A 24,909-nucleotide genomic window follows, 5' to 3' on the forward strand; every position below is an offset into this window, starting at 1 on the left:
CTTTTCTCATTTTGACTTTGACTGAGTTGATTAGTCAGTGGAATAATCAAGACACTCAGTTTTGCTACAGTATTTGTAATACAATCGGCATTTGACTAGACTAACAAGATATGTGTTTGCATGGTGTAAATGTAATATTATCTGTGGAAATTCCCATACTGAATGTTTGTTGAGTAAACCAGAATCTTCTGCTTGCCTCTTACAAATTTCTAAATAGTTGGTTAGGCATATATGGTCAACTGTAATTCATTTAGTACTCTCTTGCCATGTTCATTAAATAATGTTTCCCAAGGTATAAAAGAGCTGAAGATACTGAAGATTTTCATTTTGCTGAATTGAAGCATTGTTTTGTTTCATAATGATTATAGAAAATAAAATAGACAGCCCCTTAAATAAATACCTCTTGCTTAAGCTTCAGTAGTTATGATTAAAGACACAGAGAAAGCATGGAGGATTGAATGAAGTTGAAGGATTTTTTTTTATCATTGTAGAGGCTAAATTATTTTTGCAACTGAAATGAAATTAATAAGGATTGGTCAACTTCATCTATTCGGTAAAGAGCTTATCCACCCTGATCTCCCTTGATAGGAACAGTATATCATATTACCTTCAATTCTTAATAATAATGTTTGTGAGCTGAAGTAAAATGTGGCCTATTGCTTGAGCTAAAAAAAGACATTTTCCCTCGCTTCTGCAAATAGTCAGAAGTGCAATTGCTTTGGAGAACAATCTGATAACAATTTGGACTCTGCAGACGTAAGAACTCTTTTCTATTTCAGTCCTCTCTGTTTTCTAGCTTGCACTCAATTCTCAAATCCTGCAGAAAGATTACAGATTTAACTGTATGTTTCTCTGTGACAGTAACATAAGTGTGTTGGTTCATATAGATTAGGGGTGTCAAGCTTGCATCATCACAGTGTTGTCACGTGATGTAATGGGCCTTTCCCCCCTTTGTTAAACCAAGCAGGGGAGGGGCCAGCACATGACACATCTGGCCCATGGGCCGCGAGTTTGACAACCCTGATATAGATCTTAAAGGTAGAGAATTGTTCTGTCCCCGTCCCACACACACACACAAACAGACAGCTGGGGGTTAAATAAACTGGCAGACAACCAATTCTTCCGATAAGATGCTTGGCAGCAACCCAGTAGCTGCTTGCCAAGAACTTTTACTCAATAAACAAAATACAGTCAAGAATTGTCCAGTTCGTAAAATAAATCCAAGGCCTATAATGTTGTTTCCAAAGATGCAATGTGACTCGATAGTAGTTAGTTTTGTCTGTCACAGAGTCTGAATGGCCACCTCACCCCCTTTTACATCCTGTGGGGTGTGGTCCAGAGACTCAGCCTAATCTCTGGCATGCCTTTTCTTCTGTTGCACATGCTTATCTCTGCCACGCTGCCGAGGATCCAGCCAAGACTCATTACCCTCATCACTGTCCACCTGTGGCTGTGTGGACGTGCTTGGCCCCGGCCCTATCTCTTGCCCTTCAGCAAACACTGAAGGCATTGCCAGAGAGGAGGGTCCTGGAGAGGGAGGCCTTGCCAACTCCTCTCCTTCACTCTCGGAGTCCTCTCCTGCCGATGACACAGGCTCAGGTAACGGAGCCACAACTAGAATGCTACCAGTTCACACCAGTTTGGGGGAACCGGTAGTGATTAAAGCTACCGGTTCATCTGAACTGGTATTTCCGACGATCAGCTGTGCCGTGCGATTTATATTTGCTAGAAAGCAGGAAATCCTGCTTTCTAGCAAATCTAAATTGCACAGCACAGCTGTTCCCCCCCTGCTGTTCTACTTACCTTGTTAAACCTTCTTTTTCCGCACAAAGCGTGAGTTTGGTGTGCACTGTGCATGCGCACATGCACTGTGCGCTTTGCATGCATTGTGCATGCACGCACAGCGTGCTTTTGGTGTGCACTGTACATGCATGCATGCACAGCATGCTTTTGGCATGCACTGCACATGTGCATGCACAGCACGTGTTTGGCATGCACCGTGCATGCGCAGGCAGAGAACCGGTGGCAATCCACAGAGGATTTCACTACTGCATTAATCCCTGAGAAAATAAGACACATGAGATATGTTTTAAAATGCTAAATATTTTTGAGTAAAACTCATTAAACAGCCTAATAGGTTAATAAGATGGACTGTTCTTTCGTGACTTGGCTAACACTGTTGGCTCTGGTTCAGATATGCTGAAAATAAGGGAGTAAATTAAAATTGGCAGGAAAAGGGAAAACATGTATGTCATGAGAAAAAGTACTGAACAAAATGTATAGGTAGCCAGATCTGTCTGTCTGTCTGTCTGTCTATCGTCTCTCTCTCTATCTATCTATACACAGACACACACATACCGTGTTTCCCCCAAAATAAGACATCTCCTGATAATAAGCCCAATCGGGCTTTTGAGCACATGGCAATAAGGGTTCAAAAAATAAAATAAAATAAGACAGGGTTTTTATTTTCAGGGAAACATGGTATGTGACTATAAACTATTCATGGAATGTTGTTACCTTCCACTGAAGTGGTACCTATTTATCTACTTACTTTTACATGCTTTTGAACTGCTATGTGGGCAGAAGCTGGGGCAAGTAATGGGAACTTACTCTGTCGTGCAATCTTGAACCTGGGCTATCAGTTTTTCAGCTGACAAGCTCAAATGTCTAACTCCTGAGCCACCGCACCCTCTAATCATAATCTAATCTCTAGTTTTCAGTAGAGAAATTACTGAAATTACCTTTCTAATTACCTTTTGCGGCTTTGGGCAACAACTCAAAAGTCCTTCAAGGCTACAAAGGTATAGGTGAGATGGAAAGGGCCCAGTCTCTTCTGTTGATGGACCAAATATTAGGATAAAAGACAGGCTTCTGCCAACAGTAAATATGTCATTCACAAGGCTGTTAATTCACAACGGTATTGTCTATACAGTTTGGAAATGCTTTCCAATCTTCTTCCATTTTAATTTAGGAACTTTTTTATTCTAAGGGCTAAACAAAAGAAATCGGTGATCCTTCACCAACCCTCAAAGTGGACTTGTTTGTGACATAGTTCAGTTTTATTAGAGGTGTGGATTTGGGTGAATTCAAGATTATCTTTCTTGCCTTACTTGCTGTCTGATATCTGTGAAAATGTGTTTTGTAATTTTACATTAACGGTAGCACATTAATGGATAAATTACAAGTAATCCTCAACTTACAACCATTCGTTTAGTGACTGTTTGAAGTTACAACCGCCCTGAGTCCTATTTGGAGAAGGGCGGTATAGAAATTTAAACAATAAATAACAATAAATAACAACAAAACTGAAAAAAAAATGACTTATGACCGTTTTTCAGTCTTACAACTGTTGCAGGATCCTCATGGTCACATGATTAAAATTCAAACACTGACTCATATTTATGGGATAGATTATGGCAGTGTTTCCCAAACTTGACCTTTTGAAGATGTATGGACTTCAACTCCCAGAATTCCTCAACCAGGCATACTGGTTGGGGAATTCTGGGAATTGAAGTCCATGCATCTTAAAATAGCCAAGTTTGGGAAACACTGGATTATGGGATCATGTGATCACTTTTTGTGACCCTCAGACAAGCCCAAGGCAATGGGAAATCCAGATTCACTTAATAACCATGTTACTAATTTAACAACTGCAGTGATTCACTTGACACCTGTGGCAAAAAAGGTTGTAAAATGGGACAAAACTCACTTAACAACTACCTTGCTTAGCAACAGAAATTTGAGGCTCAATCATTACCTGTAATGTATTTAACTTAAATTTGTGTCACAGCGATAGTAATAAAATAGCTACTTTTTTATTATTTCAGGTTGATACCCACATCCACGCTGCTGCTTGCATGAATCAGAAACATCTGCTGAGGTTCATTAAGCACACTTATCAAACTGAACCCAACAGGATAGTTGGGGAAAGAAAAGACAAGAAGCTGACTTTGAAGCAGGTGTTTGAAAGCCTACACATGGATCCCTATGACCTCACTGTAGACTCACTAGATGTTCATGCAGTAAGTTCATTTTATATAAAGATCACATCAGAATAATTATCAAGGTTTCGTAAATTGCCCAGCCATGGAAAGAGAAAGAAACTTTGGGTTGACAAACTCTTATGCCTTTTGTGTATTTACTGTGCTAGTTGTTATAGTCTGAATTCAAGTTACCTTTTCGTTGGCTCATATTTTATGTTTTAAAAAAACATATTATGAATATGTGTTACTAAAACTAATATCCAGTGATAAATAATATAAGAATATAACAAATCTACTTTTTTAACCCCTGCTTTTCTTAGGATCGCCAGACATTTCACCGGTTTGATAAATTTAACTCCAAATATAATCCAGTTGGTGCAAGTGAGTTGAGGGACTTATACTTGAAAACAGAAAACTATCTCGGTGGTGAATATTTTGCTCGGATGGTGAAGGTAAGCAGCTTTTCACCTAATCATGTCTTAGCTTCTGTGTCTTCCAAGTTAATGTTGATTCCTGGTGACTGCCTAGAGACATCCCTGAAGGCTCCTTGGCAAGTTTTTCGGAAGTGACTTTCCATTGCCTTCTTTCTAGGGCTGAAAGAGCGTGACCATTATATATTTATTTGTTCTGGCCCAAAGCCATCTAGTAAATCTAGTTAGAATGTGAGTTCTTTTGTATGCCAAATAAAATCAGGAAAAGTTACACCTGCTCTGAAAGATTTTAGGCCATTCAGTTACAATGGACAGAAAACTCTGTAGGAGCATGTCATCATGTAACCATTTTAAATAGGTTACTATTAACCAAAGATACAGTGGGGCAAAAAAGTATTTAGTCAGCCACCAATTGTGGAAGTTCTCCCACTTAAAAAGATGAGAGAGGCCTGTAATTGACATCATAGGTAGATGTCAACTATGAGAGACAAAATGAGAAAACAAATCCAGACAATCACATTGTCTGATTTGGAAAGAATTTATTTGAAAATTATGGTGGAAAATAAGTATTTGGTCAATATCAAAAGTTCATCTCAATACTTTGTTGTATCCTTTGTTGGCAATGACAGAGGTCAAACGTTTTCTGTAAGTCTTCACAAGGTTGGCACACACTGTTGCTGGTATGTTGGCCCATTCCTCCATGCAGATCTCCTCTAGAGCAGTGATGTTTTGGGGCTGTCGCTGGGCAACACGGACTTTCAACTCCCTCCAAAGGTTTTCTATGGGGTTGAGATCTGGAGACTGGCTAGGCCACTCCAGGACCTTGAAATGCTTCTTACGAAGCCACTCCTTCGTTGCCCGGGCGGTGTGTTTGGGATCATTGTCATGCTGAAAGACCCAGCCACATTTCATCTTCAATGCCCTTGCTGATGGAAGGAGGTTTGCACTCAAAATCTCACGATACATGGCCCCATTCATTCTTTCCTGTACACGGATCAGTCGTCCTGGTTCCTTTGCAGATAAACAGCCCCAAAGCATGATGTGCCACCCCCATGCTTCACAGTAGGTATGGTGTTCTTTGGATGCAACTCAGCTTTCTCTCTCCTCCAAACAAGACGAGTTGCGTTTCTACCAAACAGTTCTACTTTGGTTTCATCTGACCATATGACATTCTCCCAATTCTCTTCTGGATCATCCAAATGCTCTCTAGCAAACTTCAGATGGGCCCGGACATGTACTGGCTTAAGCAGAGGGACACGTCTGGCACTGCAGGATCTGAGTCCCTGGCAGCGTGTTACTGATGGTAGCCTTTGTGGTGAAATCTACTTACCTTCCTTACCGGTTCAGAAGTGCTCGTGCACGTCACATGCATGCGCAGACTCTCTGCACATACGCAAAACCTGTGTATGCGCACAGGGTAAAAAACACATTACTTCCTGATTAAAACCAGAAAGTAATAATACGCAGGTGGGTGGGCGGAGCCTCGTGCCGCCATCGCTACCGGTTCTCCGAACTACCTGCCACAATCGCTACCGGATCGCCCAATCCGGTTTGAACCAGGAGTATTTCACCCCTGACCTGCAGGGACCCCATTGTTAAACTTTTTCTGTGATGGCTGTCCTACTCTGGAACAGCTTAGCCCTGGATATTTAAACTATTCCTTGTTGATAATATTTTCAAAGAGCTGTAAAAAATGTACCTCTTTTGAAACACTTTGGACTCAAATGAATGAGGATATGAGGATATCAGAGATGTGGCGTATCAGTTACTGTACATTTGTTTTAACCAATGTTTTTACTCTGCTACGCATTTGTTATTGCTCAGAGCCTTTATGAAGGAAGCAGTATATAAACCAGAATAATAATTCATCCTAGATACAGTTCCATTGAAGCCTTATCTAATTCTTCCATTAGCATTTTCTAAAGTCCTGAACTTTTCTGTTCCAAAAGTTAAATCCTGTAACTATGCCATGGGCTGATGTCTTGCATAGCCCATTTACCTGCATATCTTAATGTGAACTATTCTAACTGATGAATTTCTCATCAGTTTTTTTTCCATTGTTGTAGATAATAATGAATTGTTTTACTCATGAAAATAAGATTTCTAATCCAATTGTATCAATGTCTAGATACTACTGAGGATTTATTAATCTTAAATGTTTTTATTTGAAAGAGAAATACAATTTAGCATTAATATAAATCAAATTTTGCATGAAAAATATATTATAAATCTACAAATACTTTCTGTTTGCATAAATTAGGGCATGGGATTGGAATCGAAGGACATCTTTGACCTTCTGTAAATATTTGAATAAAGAGAAATGATGTACATATACATGCAATATATATGAATCATACATAAAATGTTTATAAAACTTAAATAGTACACCATTTTACATTATTCTGGTATAAAAGAGTTATCAAAACACAAGAAATGATTTGGAATATCTGATTAATCTGTTCAGTTCTTCAAAATTATTTTGATGTTAGTCTTTAGAGGTTAAGCCCATTTAAATCTCATTTTCAACAGTGAAAATGTGTTTGCCTTTTTTCTGTGAATTATGGATTGCTGAAATGCTTCATTGCATAAATTTGTGGACATTTGTGAGTGCAATTAGAAGACAAAATTGGACATCCTGCCTCCATTAGGAAAACCAGACTGAATGTAATAGTAATTACATGAATCCTATTTCATTCATATATTAGCAGCATATCTGTTTAATATTAATTAACAGAGATGCTGTTAATTATGAAGATGACATTTATGAAATAATGGAAGAGTATGTGTAGAGTAAAACAAAGATGGAATGACTTCAATTTCATATGTTTTATTACTCTTAATTAGAATCCATATAGTTTGTGGCTAATGTTTTGAATTTTACAGCTCATTGTTGGTATGAACTGCTCAGGGAGGGGTCTTCCTATAGTGTCTTATTTGTTCAGGTCATGGAGGAACCACATCAACTGTGCCTGAAGAATAGGAGTATCATGTCCAAATTGATCCAGGAAAAAAGATTAGATCTAATCAATTACCCAAAGAGATAGGGATTCCCTTTCACTGGATACTGCTTCTACAGTCAAGTGGGGAGCCCTGCATTTCTTCAGGGTTGAAAGGATTGAATAGCCACATCACCGTTGCCCAGGGAATGCCAAGTTTGGGGCTCCTTTCATATCCCCGTTAAATTGCCCAATGAAGTGGTACCCATTTATTTACGGTCACTTGATTTTGAACTGCTGGGTTGGCAGGAGCTATAGTGTGTGATGGGAGCTCACCCCGTCTCACACAGCAGCAGCTGGGTCTTGAACATGAGCCTACGGATCATCAGCCCAGTGTCTAACCTAATGAGCCACTGCACTCTTCACTGGATGTGTTGGATAGCCATTATTTTGGGACAGATGCATCTGCAAGGACAGTCAAAGAGGGGAAAGTAGTGTCACGCTTCACGACACAATTCTGCCCTTTTTCTACACATATCATGATATTGCAGGCACCTGTGAAAGAAATGGAATTGTGTTGCAATGGTGCAAGACTGCTTTGGTCATTTGGATGAAAGCACTGGGTTTTGTGGATGCCTCTGATACACAATGCTTTAAGAAGAATTAGGGGTGACATGATAGCAGTATCCAGTATTTGAGGGGCTGCCACAAATTATTCTCCAAAGCACCGGAGGGCAGGACAAGAAACAATGGTTGGAAACTAATCAAAGAGAGAAGCAACCTGGAATTAAGGAGAAACTTCCTAACAGTGAGGACAATTAACCAGTGGAAGAGCTTGCCTTCAGAAGTTGTGGATGCTTCATCACTGGAGGTTTTTAAGAAGAGACTGGATAGTCATTTGTCTGAAATGATATAGCTTCTCCTGCTTGAACCGGGGTGGGGGTGGGGGCTGGACTAGAAGCCCTTCCAGCTCATTCTATTCTAATTCTAATTCTAAATTAAAATTAGGGGGTGGACTTGATGGCATCTTCCTATACTTAAGTGCTTTTATTGATAAAGGAGTGTTTTTATTGATAAACAGATCCTGGAAGATATAATGGAAACTACTCAGTATAGTTTCGTGTACTGGTGCTTAATTTTATTGTTAACATTGATCACTGAATTTGCAAGTCTCAAAGAGCTCAGTCTGTGGTTTCACAGTTACAGATGCAATCAATTATTAACTTTGTTAGGTAGAGTATAGAACAATACATCACAGTTTCTGGATCTCCTTGTTACCATCTAGTGGTCATCTAGCAGTACAGGTGGAATAATTCTTCATTCAGATATTCATGATTGGGGTGAATGTTAAGCAGGATGCAACATCTGTAGCTAATAATATGGTCTATGTTCCTCCTGTCCCCCCATCAGATTTCAGCAAAACCCTGATATCCATGTCTAAGAGAGATGAGTTCCTCACCTCTTCCAATTAGGTTTCTATGGTGGAGGGAATATTTCTGTCTTAACAAAGTTTAGAAATACTTTAGGGCTTTCCCGTATTGCTCACATTTCTAAATTTCATGGTACTGCATCAGAAGAATGCTGAAATATATAAAGTTTCAAACACTGTGGCAAATATTATGTGGCAGGAAATTCTATAATTTGCAAATTTAAAAACAATCCTAAATGGCATCATTAGGTCTGTAAACACTTGGGGAATTTGAAATGTGGAATCAAAATGCATTGTGATTAATGATCAGTAGGTGTATTTCTAAGTTAGGCTCTGCATGTAAGACTTTTTGATGAAATATGTTTGCTCTAAACAGAAAAGTAATAATGGCTTATTTTGAATAGGAAGTTGCCCGTGAACTAGAAGAAAGTAAATACCAGTACACAGAACCTCGGCTGTCTATTTATGGGCGTTCTGCAGATGAGTGGCAGAATTTGGCTAAATGGTTCATAAGGCACAAAGTTTATTCACCTCACATGCGCTGGATGATTCAGGTCCCAAGAATCTAGTAAGTAAAAGAATAATTAATTGCACTAGTGGAAACTGTTTCATTTCTTTTTTTTCCAGTTCTTTAACAGAGAGTGAGATTTGAAATATGCTTAAGTATAAAAAGAACTTCCCTTACAGGAATGAGGAAATTTGACTTTTTTTTTTCTTCCCACAATTGTGGTTAAGTAAATAACCTTGCACCATGACTGTTGCCACACTATATTGTGTGAGGTCATCTGGAGGGTTTGACAGCTTCAATTAATTTGCCTGTAAGAAACATGTTGCTTTAAAAAGTGTTGAGGACAATATTTTGGAAACCATAATGATTTGGAAGATAAAAGGACTAAAGAAAGCTAGGCAGTAACACGGCATTGCTAAAGTGGGTGGTACCAGGAAGTTTCTATTTTAGAAGAGTTGGTATGGCTTACTTCCTCCTTCCCTTCCTTTCTAGTATGTTAAACCTGGGAGATTAGCACAAAGGTAGCAGCATTTTAGCAGGTTGCTTCCATAATTTGATGAGCTGATTTCTAATGAACAAGAGAGACTTGAGAGCCATGTGCAGGTCCATCCTGCCATTTTCCAATAAAAATTGGCTTATCATGTAAAGTTAAATGTGTAAATGCAATCCATATAAACTGCTGCAGTGCAATTTTACTTTAAATTTATAATTATTCGAGTTTATACATGGGAAGCAAAGATACATCCCCCAAATAGCTTCCTATATTTAAATTGCCCTTGTTATTCAGTTGCTTCCACAAATATTGCAAAAATGACTCATGTGGGAGATCTGGAGAACAAGCAGGTTGATACAGTTTGGGGTTGCCAATATGGCTCTTGCTCAAAGGACAAGTGGCAGCTATCGCTCAGGTGGTCTTTGCACAAATCTACCTTGTGCAACCCTACTGCCTTACTCATGATCCATCCCTGCCCTACTCATGGTCACTCAAGCCTTAATGACCTATTGTTTGGATGTCTGCAATGCATTCCCCATGAGCCTGTCCTTAAAGACCACTCAGAAGCTTTAGCTGGTCCAGAATGCAATACCGTAGTATGTATAGTTATAGGAGTATTTGGGTTTTCCTATGCAATATCACTATTTCACAAATTGTGCTGGTTGCCAGTAGGCTTTAGGGTGCAACCCAAGGTGTTAGTTATTACATACAAAGCCCTTTGTTACACAGGAATTGGTTATATATGAGGCTCCCTATCTATGATTACTTCTATGTATCTGATACATCTGTCAGGTTGGGCATGCTTCAGTCCCATCACTTAAGCAGTGTCATCTTGAGGAGCCCAAGAGATGTGTTTTCTCTGTTGCCACATTTTCCCCATGAAAAGCTTTTCCCCTGAGATTTGGCTGGCCTTATCCTGTGTACTGTTCAAAGGACTCTGAAGAATGGCTTTCCCCCCAGGCACAGAGATAGGAGGTTTTGTACCATTCTTGATTATTTTTCTTGGTTTTGGTTGTTTTGAAATGGTCTCTGGCACAATATGTTTTACATGATGTTTTTATTACTATTCAATGTTTTTCATTTGTACGATGCTCTGAGCTGTACTTTGATTGGACAGCTATATAAATTGATCTAATAAATAGGATATATAAATAATCATATGCAATATCTTAGGGTTCTGCTGAAGGGCTCTGTTTGAATAGGAATGGGATTGATATGAGAAGTAAACTTTTATCATTTTTTCCCCATTATTTTAGATTAAAGATTACAGATGGGTAGCAGTAACATAATAATATGTTATTAAATAATAATACCATTTGGCAGGTAAAACTAGAATATTCAGGTCATTTTCATGTTACATAATTCAAGTATTTTTATTTTTTTGTTATGTACTTTAAAGTGATTGTACTAAAGTTGCTTAAGGGTCTTTTTTGCAGTCAAAATTCAACTGAGATCTTGGGGTGGGGAGCAGGGAGGGTTGGACAAGAATACCTATTCCTAAAGTAGGTAATATCCCAAGTAAGCACAATAAAAATGTTCAAATATTTGGTTTTTTCCCCCCAGTGATATATTTAGGGCAAAAAACATTCTGCCTAACTTTGGGAAGATGCTGGAAAACATATTCTTACCTCTGTTTGAAGCAACAATCAAACCCTTGGATCATAAAGAATTACATCTTTTTCTTAAATTTGTAAGTATTTGACTGTCCTAGACTGCACATATCTAGTGATTGTATCACTCTGCATTCTTCTTTTATGTGTTTTCAGTAGCAAGTTCAAACTACAGAAATAGGCTTTAAATGTTTGGGCAGTAACTAGTGACATGAAATCTTAAAAGCCAGATAGAGGAAAGTGGACTAAGATTTTTAGTGAAAATGCACCAGTCCCTTGCATAGAGCTTTGAAATATGTTGTTAATATATAATTGTCTCATTCTAATTTACTGAGGTATATCATGGGACTATGCAGTTAATTTAATTATTTCCATATATTTCAGTTTGGATTGATAGATTAGATAAACTGGCTCTCCTGTTGATGTAAAGAATTTGGTTGAACAGGAATTAATTCCAAAAGAATTTCAAAATCTGGTATAAAAGAAGACATTTTCTAAGCTCAAACTAAATCTGCTAGCATCTTACTAGCATTTTAATGATATATAAGCAGTTCAGTATCAACAAATGCAAAATTGCTTTTCTAAACTGAGAAATAAAAATATGAATCTATAGTATGGTATGATATTAAACTAGTCATTACAGACTAGAGTTAAAATTGGTGACAGGTGAAAGAAACTCTGTCTGGTTTCAGTATTTACAAATAACAAACTCTCTGCATGATAAATTGGAATTCTCATATTAATTGAGAAAATTAACTACTTAATTTCAAACAGAATGTGAAATCTAAAAGTGCTGAAGAGAGATAATTATAATCTTTTCAGTAATTTTTATGATAAAAGAAAATTACAAGGTATTAGAAAAATATTTAGACAGAGTAAAATATGAACAAATTTGTTCTATAAATATCTGTTAATCCTACAAAATACAATATGAATTGTTTTTTTAATTAGGGCATTTATTCTGGATAAAAGATTTAAATTTGGAAATGTAGAGCTAAAGGCTCCAAATATTTCATTCTGCATATGTGAGGTTATGATAATTTTTTATATCTCATTTTAGACATCTTACACCCACACGGTGTTTTAATATTCTTTGTAATGTAAGTAGTTTAATTGTTAGCAGGAAGCTTTGGCAGAAAATTTCCCATCTTATTACTCCCAATTCTAAAGGAGGAAATCTGAGGCAGCAGTTGTTTGGTATCTCAGTGATCCTGAAACAGGTTGCTAGTGTCTTGCTGAGATATCACAGCAAGTTGCAAGTTGGACCAGTTAACCCAGATGATGAACCAGCTAGCCCAGTATAAGGGAGAATATTTGCCACAAGCAGTGCTCCACTACTCCTTCCAGCTTAAAGTCCCTTCAGGTGTTGCTAATGAGCAGAAGTGCTAGGATGCCAAACACCTGCCTTTTTATTTGACAAGCATGCTCAGACTCCTGGCAGATTTAATACCATCTTCTCTCAGTAGTGAATTCTACATCTTCCTAAGACCTGGGGAAAAATTACCATTGACTGATCCCAATCAGGATTTATAATTAATCTTTTACTACTGGATCTGTAAAAAGGGCAATACCCCGTTCTGTTATAGAATTGCTTGGACTTGGAAAATTATAATAACCCACTGCAATGTGAACAAGTGATATATAATCAAATCCATCACCCACAATGGAATATGTGCTCTCTAACCACATATATTTCATTTTCAGTTGTGGCCTGAAATGAAAGGGATGTAACAGACCAATAAAAGGGACTATCAGGTGAAATATTACATACACGTATTCTGCAGGCAACCCAGAGACATTCAATGTATTAATCTAATTCAGCTTGAATATCAGTCAAGTGTTTGAAAAAATATGAGAGATAAGGGAAGGAAAACTAGATGCCACTCTTCTTTCTTATTCTTGTCTCTGTACAAATATTTGTATATAGACTGGGCAAATGGAATCTGTGCAGCTGGGAACCAGCAGAACTCCATTAAATATTGCCAGGACATAGAAGGCCTCTATTTATATTGTGGTGGATCTAGTTAATTTGAATATAACTATCTCTCTTGAAGCAACAACTAAATGTATTTGAAAAGGGGGATATTTTATAAGGAAATCTAATATTTTGGAAAACAAATCGGTTACAGCCTCAGGGAGATTGGGATATCCAGGAATGAAGTATTGCCCGGACATGTGACAAGATTCATCATAATAATTTCCTGAGAAAGGCAACAGCCAGCTCTAGTAATCTGGAATGCCTCAGCAACATAGCAACACATGTATGTTTTTCTCACCCAGCTATTGATTCCCTGCTTCAGTTGAAAGAATTAATGCCCAGCTCTTATTCTTAGGACTCATATCTGTATGTACTGCATTAGAGAATTTTTGAGAAAGAAAATCAGACAACTTACAGAGATAAGTGAAAGCTGGAATATGTTAAATCTGTTTCACACAAGATTCTATATGGAGTTTGATTTTTGATATTGCATTACTGATTTTGACAATACTTTTATTTATTTTCTCTGTAATTTTTTCAGTAGTCTTGACTGCTTTTAGACTCAAATATGTACATTCATTGGGACCATGATAACATAATTTTGATTGCCCCAGCATGCAAGTCTCATAGCCACATAGTCCCCTCCATTTGAATCCCACAGCAGGAGTTGTGAGTTCTTGTTGTTAGAGCTCAGATTCCCACAAAACACCTTTTACCACTTTAGATTATCTGCCTGTTATTCTTCACCATAAATGGTCCTATTTTGTTTGTTTATTTAGAAGAATGGATCATTGTAGTTCATGATTGTTGGTTCTGAATTTTATAACATTTAAGGATAGCTACCTTCTTCCTATCTTTCCTGTGTTAGAATATTTGCAGAGAGCCCACAATTTTTACCACATTAGATCTCATGAGAGCTTCAGATTTAATTTACATAAAAGAAAAGAACAAATATTTAAGTGCTTTGATTCTTGTTATAGAAACTTTGAATACATAACAGTGCATTTTGGCCTCTAGATGGTGCCAAAAATTCTACTCTGCATTCTAAAATATGATTATTCCAGTGCACTCTTTCTTTTTGCTTATTGTATTCTTATTCATTTGGATACATGTATGAACATTCACTTAATTTTCAAGAAATAATCAAAAGTTATTTTGTGTAGTAGTTTTAAGGCAGCATTAGGTCTTGTAGTACCAAGAACATGGTAAAGGACAATATAATAAAATTAGGATGCCTTCATACATAACTATGGAGATGCAAATTAATCACCTTACCCTATAATGGCTTGCATTATTATCACCATCATTTATATGGCATCTAACTCCCAGAAACATTTCAAAACATTCCAAGGAGCCTTGGTGGCGCAGCGAACTAAAGTGCTGTTAAAGTAGCACTTAGCTACCAGCTGCCTGCAATTACTGCGAGTTCAAATCTTACCAGGCTCAAGGTTGACTCAGCCTTCCATCCTTCCGAGGTAGGTAAAATGAGGACCCGGATTGTGGGGGCAATAAACTGACTTAACACATCGTAAGCCTCCCTGAGTCTCCGGAGAAGGGCGACATATAAATCCAATCAATCAATCAATCAATCATTCAATCAATCAATCAATCAATCAATCAATCAATCAATCAATAATAAATAGGGTTTGGACTTTATGATATTCAGCAGTTTAAATTTTAATTTGTAGCAATTAAGTGAGATAATTCAGAAAATTAGACATACATTATTCATACAAAAATCTGTTTTTATTGAATTCTTAGGTGACAGGGTTTGATAGTGTGGATGATGAATCAAAACATAGTGATCACATGTTCTCTGAAAGGAGCCCCCATCCTGATTCTTGGATTAGTGAAAAAAATCCTCCATATAGCTATTATTTGTATTATATGTATGCAAACATCATGGTTCTCAACAACCTTAGAAAGTAAGTAGTAATATTTCTATTTTCATGTTTCTATAAGTTTGGTAGAAAGGTATGACAAGGAATTTATATCATGGTTTCGTAAAATAAACAAAAATGCATATACTTTATCTCCCCTCTCTCTTTTTAAATTTATTTTGCCTCCTTTCTAATTATACAATGAAGACATGCTGGAGTTCTACACATTTCCAAGTTGACAATTCTGCTCTGGGCATTAGGAATAGGCATAAATTGTCCTAATGATAAATTCCATTACAGATGCTATCATCTTTTGGAGGTAGACGAAGAAATAAAAAGTTGGATATCTTATAACTCTTTCTTAACCTAGGACCCTTAGATGTTTTTGGGTTACGAGTTGTGTCATCTGTGAGTTTGATGGGAAAGCTGGGGTTAGGTGGAAATTGAGAGATTTTGATTTCAGTGTGAGAAACATCAATGCAGAACATATTTTTTTTTGCACAAAGTTCCTTTTGTTAGTTAAGGAGGGGATAACTTTCCAGACTGAAGATCATCAGTACTTGAAGTATGCATTCTAATTTTCATTTTAATATCTTTTGTGATCTCTGTATGAAATCACTTTTATGAGCTTTAGCAATCAAGCGGTATCAGCAGAAGCTCAAATTTCTGCATTACTTGTGACAACAGATATGTAGAGTCACTTTCAGCATTATTTCTGCAGCAGGAGTGCTTAAAGTTGTAATTACTAATCTGTAGAATCGTGTCCGTGACTTCACAAGTGACATTTCTCTGCCTTGCCTGGAGCCCTTTGTAGTTAAGTTATCATAGTGAACCTGTAATCTGCACAAATAGTACAGATTATTCATTCTCTCACAGACGTTTGTTTGTTTACAAATCTGTTCGCATACTAATCTTCATATTAAGCACAAAATCGGATTGCAAACACAGCCTTCTGATTTAGACTGACTTTATTTGTTTGGAACTGGAGAGAAAGGGTGAAATTAGGAAATTTAAAATGAGAAAACAAAGCAGTCAAGACTTTCAAAGTCTGTTACGCATAGCATATTTAGAGAGTAGCATTTAAGCCTTGGTAAAATATAATATAAAATAAAACTAAGTTTCAAGAATTGAGACAGAGCTGGGGTCACAATATGATATTTAATCTCTGCTGGTGCCACTAGAGTTAGCCCACTGGCAGAATTATCCTGCAGTGAGTCATTTGAGCTGCAGTCACAAATACCTGTCTAATAAAATTGAGGACTTACCTTTGAACGATTGGATAAGGTCATCCTAAACCATTTTTAACCTGAAACTCAGCAGTCACTGAGCCCCTTCTATCCCCTTAGTTAACATGAGAGTGTGTGTGAGTATCTTTAAGTCAGGCTAGAGGCTGTCCCAGGCTGTGATGGAGGAGGACTTACCTTGGAATCATTTAATAAGTATTGCTGCCCATCAGTGGGTCACAGATGCATATTTTTTGCACTTCCCACAGCCGTTGTGAGATGTATCATTATGATTGGTCTTGGGATTTCAGAAGGGCCAGGTATGATGATAATTGTATTTTAAATTGTTTATAGGGAGAGAGGTATGAGCACCTTCTTGTTTCGACCTCATTGTGGAGAAGCTGGATCAATAACTCACCTGGTATCCTCCTTTTTAACTGCAGACAATATTTCCCATGGATTGCTCCTGAAGAAGGTATAGTAATGGTTCTACTGCAGCCTCCACCAATCTGTTGCCCTCCTGATAAATGACTTCTGTTATCCTAGAAAGGTCTGGGACTTCTGAAACTGAACTCAAAGCTTTGGGAGTCATCAGAGCACTGAAAAACTCTTAATAGAGTTTAATTTATGGCACTGTAGGCTAGGTATACTTATACAGGTAGTCCTATACTTATGAACATAGTTGGAACCAGAACTTCCATTCCTAAATAATGCAGTCATTAAGTGAGTCACAACCAGTTAAGCAAATGATGTACTCAATCGCTTCCCTGATTGACCTTTCTGGTCTGAAACCCCCTGGGAAGGTTGCAAATGGCAATCACTTAACCTCAGTCAGTGCAACTGTTATAAAATACATGCTAATTGCCAAGCTCCCAAATTCTGGTCACTTGCCTTTGGGAACATTACCATGGTTGTAAATGCGAGGACCAGTTGTAAGTCACTTTCTTCATTGTGTTCATAATTTGAAGGATTGTTAAATGAATGGATGTAACTTGAGGACTACCTGTATACATCATGGGAGCAGTGGTGGTATTCCACCGGTTATATCCGGTTCAGGTGAACCGGTAGCGGCAGCTGCGGGAGGCTCCGCCCAACTACCCGGATGTCATCACGTCCTGTTTTTGATGCTCTGTGCATGCGCAGAGGTGTTGTGCACGAGCTTTGCTTGCGCACATGCTCACATTTGCGAACCGGTAGCAAAGATAAGTCAATACCACCCCTGCATGGGAGTATATCAGAGGTGGGTTTCAGCAGGTTCTGACCAGTTCTGGAGAACCGGTAGCGGAAATTTTGAGTACTTCGGAGAACCGGTAGTAAAAATTCTGACTGGCCCCGCCTCCATTTATTCTCTGCCTCCCGAGTCCCAGCTGATCGGGAGGAAATGGGGATTTTGCAGTAACCTTCCCCTGGAGTGGGGGGGGGAATGGAGATTTTACACTATCCTTCCCTTGCCACGCCCACCAAGCCATGCCACACCCACCAAGCCACACCTACAGAACCCGTAGTAAAAAATTTTGAAACCCACCACTGGAGTATATGGGATCTATAGATCTCCATCTTCAGGTTTGCTATACACAAAGAAAGGTGTTTATTATCTGTATATCATACTGTTCTGCATTTTTGGATAGATGCAGTTCTTAGGGAAAGCATGCCAGGTCCCTGGGCCTGTATAACTCTCATAGGACTACCTGACTAAACTCATGTGGGCTTATTGCTGAGTGAATGTATGTGTTTAATTACTACAAATGGGAAGCTTAAAGGACATATTTACTTTTATGTGGTTGAAATCAATGGGATTTCAATGGGAAAAAGCTTACTTTCAGTTGGATTTGGGTTTGGGTTTGTAAAGCAGTTCTTCACTGGGTGGCAGATTTCAATATAATTCTGATATAAGCTGTTCTAATTGAGAAATATTCTATTTTTTTGGACAGCAAACATGAGCTTCCTTAAGGACTTTTTCCTGACAGTTGTATTTCATATAATAAACATGTAACTGCAACAGTGTTCTGGTTTCTCACTGATAAATAGACTGAATAGGAAGATCAAAAGCTGGTTTTTGAAGAGGTAGCTTGTACTAAAGGTACAACTCAATCACCACAGACAGGAAAAGACTTTTTATTTCCCACTTCAGCTAATGCAACAATATGTGTTTTAACATCTCAAATCTGTTTAATTTTTCACCATAAAAGTACATTTTTAAAAACTATACATCAATGCAATGCAAAATAAGGGTGTATAGCTATATATATAACAACTCAACTTGTATAATGCCAGAGGGCCGGGGTCAGTTAAAGTTTCCCAAACTGTAGAAATGGTTTTCCATTTCCTCTAGCTGAATGTTTCCTTTCCTGTTATCTCTGTGTGAATGAATAATGATTTTGGGTGTTGTTTTTGTACAGAGTCCAGTTCTCCAGTATCTTTATTATCTTGCACAAATCCCCATTGCCATGTCTCCTCTTAGCAACAACAGCTTATTCCTGGAGTATTCAAAAAACCCACTGCGAGAATTCTTGCACAAGGGACTGCGTGTTTCTCTGTCCACAGATGACCCCATGCAATTCCACTATACGAAGGTAATTTGCATGAAAGCAATTTAAAAGTTTTATTTCCGTCTGAAACAATATTAACTTAAATGTTTTCTTATTAACTTCAGCAGCAGCTCTCCAATCTTGCATTTATTTATTTGAAAGCAATAGTTTTCAGTTATCATTTCACTTCATTTAGGAGGGCATAGAATTCTATTCACAATTTAATCATTTACTGTGTTTGAATCCTAAATGTTGAATCCTGTAATGCTCACAATCCTTTTGTTTCTCAAGCCATTCTCCCTTATCTCATCTGCTGGGTACTGAACCATGGAGTATGGACTCTAATCTCCTAAATCCTTTCTTTTATGTCATTTTGCCATTAAAAACTAGAATGTCTGAGTCTTTCTACTCTCAACAGTTTTTTTTTTGCCATTTGTTTTCCGCTTCTCTTAAATGTTTCAAGGTTGATCTGGCATGTCATTAACATCAGTCCTGCAGCTGGACTATGGAGTGTATGTGTGAGCGTGTGGTCTGGTTTGGGTATAACCGATCCATGAAAATCTAAGAAGGAAAATGACCAATTTTCATAAAGCACAGTGCTTACAGAAATAAATTTCACTGTGTAGTGGCTGGAGTTTCTACCACTCTCAACAGGCTACCCAGCTCTGAAACTATAGAAGTTGGATCTTGCCAACTATGATGAGAGACATCTGCTGATAAAAGGGTGAGAAGATGAAATTTCACCAAATTTTCTGTTTCTCTGAAAACTTAGTCCTGCTTCCACTATTCTGGTGGAATCACCAATCCTCTAGAGCACGGGTGTCAAACTCATGGTGTCACATTGCCGTCATGTGACGTATCATGTTTTCCCCTCACAGAGCTGGGATGGGCGTGGCCTGTATGTGACGCATCTGGCCCATGGGCCGCCAGTTTGACACTCATGCCCTAGAGAAAGTTGTCAGGGAACATAGAAGACAGCAAGGGAAGAAGAAAATTAAGGAAAATAGAAGAGCTCTGCAAAATTAGAAGTTTCCTTTTACTAGAAATGGTCCCTTTGATTTCAGACTATTGTTGGTGCAAAATAAATAAATAAATGTATTTGATAGCAAATCATTTATTTTTGTATGTATAATTGAAGGAAGCACTGATGGAAGAATATGCCATAGCAGCCCAAGTATGGAAACTGAGTACTTGTGACCTATGTGAAATTGCAAGAAACAGTGTACTACAAAGCGGCTTGTCACACAAGGTAAATTTACTTGGTTTCTGTAAGCGCCAGACATTTGAAGATGTAAGGGACAAACTAGGTGGTGCATTAAATATATTTTATTTTTATTTATAAAGCCACCAGAGGGCCTGATCATCACATATAATAGGAACATTTTAGCTAATGACATTTTTCTTTTATGGTGTTTTTCCTCAAAGGACAAATAACCAGGCTGAAGAGGTAATGGTTTTGATAAATATGTGGGATAGAAGTGATTAAATTCTGATCCCTTGAGCTTTGTTTACAGCATTGCTTCATTTTTGCCACTTTTGCCAAAAGTTGACATGATATTTACAGATGCGGCATTGCGGGAGGGAAGGAAGTCAAAAAGTCCCATACAAAGATCAGTCATGATTGCCATCTTGACTTTTTTCACACTTCCTGCAGTTGCCGTTGTTTACATATAGGCTTAACTTGTCCTTGATTTCTATCAGACTTGTCCAATTTACTGCATTTCAGATCTGTTAGCCCACTCAGAATTCCCATCCGGCTTCATCAAAGGCTATCTGGAAATTATGGGAGTTTCGGTCCAATATATTTGAAGGCATAGTTTGGGGAAGTTTCACTGGTCTCTAGTTAATTATCTATTATCTGTTACAGAATAAAATCATGCCTGTTAGAGAGCAAAGGATTTCTTAAGAAAGCTGCTACATGAAGTTGCAAGCCATCTTTGTATGTTGATCAATTTGGTAGCAGTTAAAAAGAGATTATGTGGTCATAGAAATCTCTCTCTCACGCACACACACACACACACACACTTTCAATAATCCATATCCTCTTTTTCAAAAATACCATTTTGTGGAGATCATCTTTCACATCCTTCAGTTGAGGAAGCATACACTAAAGAGACACCTTTTAAAATTGTTCAGTCTGCTGTATTTCACTTACCTTTTTTTAAAAAAATCAAAGCAACTTTTCAACTAGCATCTTCTTTTCTCTGTTTCTCTAGGAAAAACAGAAATGCATAGGTCTAAATTACTGTGCTGATGGGCCAGAAGGAAATGATATTAGAAAGACAAATGTTGCACAGATTCGAATGGCTTACAGATATGAGACTTTATGCAATGAACTGAGTTTTCTGTCTGATGCGATGAAGACAGAAGAGATCACAGCACTGTCAAAATAGCCACAACCACCAAGTCTGAACAAAAGAGAGAATGTGAGCTTTTGCAGGACAGAAAGTCATTTGATTATCAGAATTCTTAGGTTACACCAGAATTGCTGCAAAACCAGTTTCTGCAAGTGCTTACCTTAAATAGGACTGCTGTAGATGCCAAGATGCAGGCTTCTAGCTATGTTGTTTATGCATTTAAAAGTACATTCTAACTCTAGTCGTTATAGGTTTGCATCTCAAGATACATAAAATTCTGCTTTGAAAAAAGGGACATAGGACAGTAGCTTTTGGTAGCACACACAGACCAGTTTTCTCACAACGTTTCTCATATTGGATTGATGGCACTTTAAACATTGACTTCTATTTAGATTTCAGGTGTCTGATTGTACACAGTACTGTAGTGTCCGTTAGTTAACAAAGACCATCCTGGATTTAGAAACTAAAATCTAATATAACCAAAGATCAGCACATCACTCGTAGATGTTCAGTGGACATACAAATACTTGGCTTTTCCAGATGGGCCCTTTAATTGAAGAGTAATTTGATATGGTAACTTCCTAAGTCATCCAGGTATAAGCCAGATACCTGAAAAATGCAAATCAGATGTTGATATATCCACCAGGATTTGCTACATGATACAGTGGAGCCTTTTCAACAGATCCATATCAACATTCCATTTATTCACCATTATGAGACTTGTTCCACACCTTTTTTTCGATATAGAAGATTAAGAACTTTCTTATCTATGTATTAGGAGGCATATTTACTTGCTAATATGCATTCATGCACATTAGAATACCAACATTGCTAAATTCACATTTTTATTAAACTGAGGTTTGTTTTAAAAATTGTTGAATATGCCACAGTGGCTTTGACAGAGTGCTAAGTTTTAAAGCATGGTTTATACTTACATCAGCAAGATTAATTAATCTTGTTAACCAAAACCAGACCAATCATAATTTGGTATATGTGAGGTGTGAATGAAGCTGATATAACGGAAAGCTGACATATGCATAGACTTAACTTGCATTTTGTAGTTTGTATAAAATGCACTAAAAATGAGATGTTTGATAGCTTAATATGCCAAGTAATGTAAGGAGTACCGTGTTTTCCCGAAAATAAGACCCTGTCTTATATTTTTTTGGATCGTGAAATAAGCGCTTGGCTTTATTGCCATGCACTCAAAACCCAATTGGGCTTATTATCAGGGGATGTCTTATTTTGGGGAAAACAGGGTAGATTTCATTGCTACTTCATTACTATGATGTAAAAGTGTGGGAACTGGAATTTAATGATTTATCAACTGCTGTAGGTAATGTTAAAATTTTTATATGGAGTTTATTTTGAATATGCAAACTTGAACATGAATTATTAGAGGCAATTTCTGAGTTCTGGAAAGCAGTTATATTTAATTACTGTTGATGGTGGTAGTTACCTGTTAGCCTTTTGAAATACAGTAAAGTAATAACTCTAAAAAGGGAAGATAGAAAATTTGTCACGAATTCTGAATTTCTTAGGAAAAAAAGGAGGTGTAACAAATTTCTCTCCCTGCACTTATGCTTTTTCTAATTTAACTATTATTGTAGTGTGGAAAAAAGTTGTATGTGTTTTAATGCAAATTGGTTGGGAAGATATTTCAATTTCATAAGTTATTTTCATTTTTTTTCTATCTAGAAGGATGACTATCCTATCCAGGTTTACTTCACATCTGTCCAAATTTAGCTCTCCCAATCCAATAAATGCAATTTGTTCACAGAAGCAGGGGTTCAAGAACCTTTCCACAAAATAATTATAAAGGCAGCTCCTGTATTTGGAACTTAGCATTCTATTCTGGGATACTGTAGCAGATGAATAGATACTATCAGCTTTGACCAAAGATGACCATAACAATTATATCTTTATCTTTGTTGGCTAATAACAATTTCAGAACTTGATCTTATAGCCTAGTTTATCAATGCTTGACAGATAATCTAAATTTCATTTCACTTGAAAAGTGATCTATTTTGGTACTAGAAAATCTCCATTATGTAATTAAAGAACACATCTGAAAGTTTTAGTTTCCTTCAGTACTTCTGAGTTTTCCTTTTATACTATTATTCACATTAAATTGAACATTGTTTTTAAATGTATTACTTGCAATCACCGGTTACTTTTTTTCCTTCTCACAAATTAGCTGGAGTTGGTGGAGCAGAGAGAGCAAGCTTTTCAAAAGAAACCTTGGATTCCATATTGCTTTTGTTTTACAAAATTAAAAAAAAAACACTGCTCTAATAAAAAGCAGTTTAAAGCACACTCACTATGGCAAAGTATTATGCAACTGTAATGCTTGTACAACAGGAAAGGCTAGTCCTAATTTATACAGCAATCCTGTGTTTTCAGTATGCCAAGCCCTACAGCTGGCAAATTCTCCAGTATCTGCTCTGGACACGGACAGTTGCTTTGGAAGCTGTTCAAGCTGTCTTCATTTTTTTTACCTGCACAGCTAATTCAAATAAAACACAGGTTCTGTGTATGCACATTTATGTAAAGACAGATAAGAGCAATTATGAATAACACGTGGAAAAGACATAGCTGCTTTAATAAATAGAGGTGTTATACTCAGTAGGAGCTCCTGCATATTTAGAAATGGCCTATTTGCAAATTCTAGTGAGCACTAAATGATTTTAACAATATCAAAACCAGATATGGTTTCTGCCATTCTTAGAGATGTATGAGATTAATGAGCCTTAAAGTAAATTCTACTGAATTTACAAGGGTTTAAAATTGCACTATTATTGCAAGTTCTTGAAATATTTTGGTAAGCTTTATTTCATAATTATGGTACCACCTTCCTTGAATTATCACTGAAGGCCAGATATTTTCTTGAAGGGAATTGCCTATTATACTTTTTTGATGGCTTAGACTTTATGGGTGAAAGTTTAGCTGTCAATTTTGATTACTTGCATTAATTATTTTATATAAATAAAATAATTGTATTGTTTCTACATGGAACTTTTGGATGCTAGAATGCTAACATGACCTGATTAGCATTCAAAGAAATCCTTGCTGGTTTAAGAGGGATTATGGGAATTATGTCCAGTTTAAACAAGAAAAATGGTTTGAGTTACACATGTACAGTATGTATTTTGTTGTCTAAAATATTCAGAGATATGTATAGCATGAAGCTTAATAAATGGAAATATTAAACATTTATAAATATATTCATTGATGTTTGTCCTATTCTATAACCCAATAGCAACAGGAAGACTAGTCTCTGCTGCTAGAAAAACTAGGTGGTAAAATGTTGGGGGAACATGGGAATTGTCATAAGCCCCAAAACAACCGCAGAAACAGCACAGACTTCATTCTAAGTCAGAATAAAACTCCCCCCACCCAAATATAGAAACTAGTGTCTCAAAGCACATTTTGTTTCAAGCTCAAAATAAATTAAATACAAGGTCAAAATGATCTGCATATCTCTCTGGCTAGGAATATATAAAATCATAATTTACTTTCTTGAAATTATTTTATGTGTATATACTGTGACTCT

General features: G+C 37.2%; 1 protein-coding gene across 2 annotated transcripts in view; it reads left to right on the forward strand.

Moving 5' to 3' along the window:
- Positions 1–24,549, forward strand: part of AMPD3 (adenosine monophosphate deaminase 3) — a 48,372-nt gene extending 23,823 nt beyond the window's left edge. Inside the window, exons 8-16 of one of the 2 annotated variants that reach the window (XM_070934037.1) lie at positions 3,828–4,022; positions 4,304–4,435; positions 9,184–9,347; positions 11,344–11,470; positions 15,130–15,293; positions 16,826–16,946; positions 18,871–19,044; positions 20,138–20,248; positions 21,216–24,549. In XM_070934037.1, the coding sequence (XP_070790138.1) occupies positions 3,828–4,022; positions 4,304–4,435; positions 9,184–9,347; positions 11,344–11,470; positions 15,130–15,293; positions 16,826–16,946; positions 18,871–19,044; positions 20,138–20,248; positions 21,216–21,392 (1,365 nt within the window). In that variant the 3' untranslated portion in view covers positions 21,393–24,549. Of the gene's footprint in view, positions 1–3,827; positions 4,023–4,303; positions 4,436–9,183; positions 9,348–11,343; positions 11,471–15,129; positions 15,294–16,825; positions 16,947–18,870; positions 19,045–20,137; positions 20,249–21,215 lie in introns of those variants that run through there. The other variant, XM_070934042.1, reaches the window with a different exon arrangement.
- Positions 24,550–24,909: the final 360 nt, after the last annotated feature.

Source organism: Pituophis catenifer, unplaced genomic scaffold, assembly GCF_029215685.1.
Source record: "Pituophis catenifer annectens isolate HBS135680 unplaced genomic scaffold, rPitCat1.0.hap2 SCAF_1, whole genome shotgun sequence".
In the NCBI taxonomy this organism is placed as follows: Eukaryota; Metazoa; Chordata; class Lepidosauria; order Squamata; family Colubridae; genus Pituophis; species Pituophis catenifer.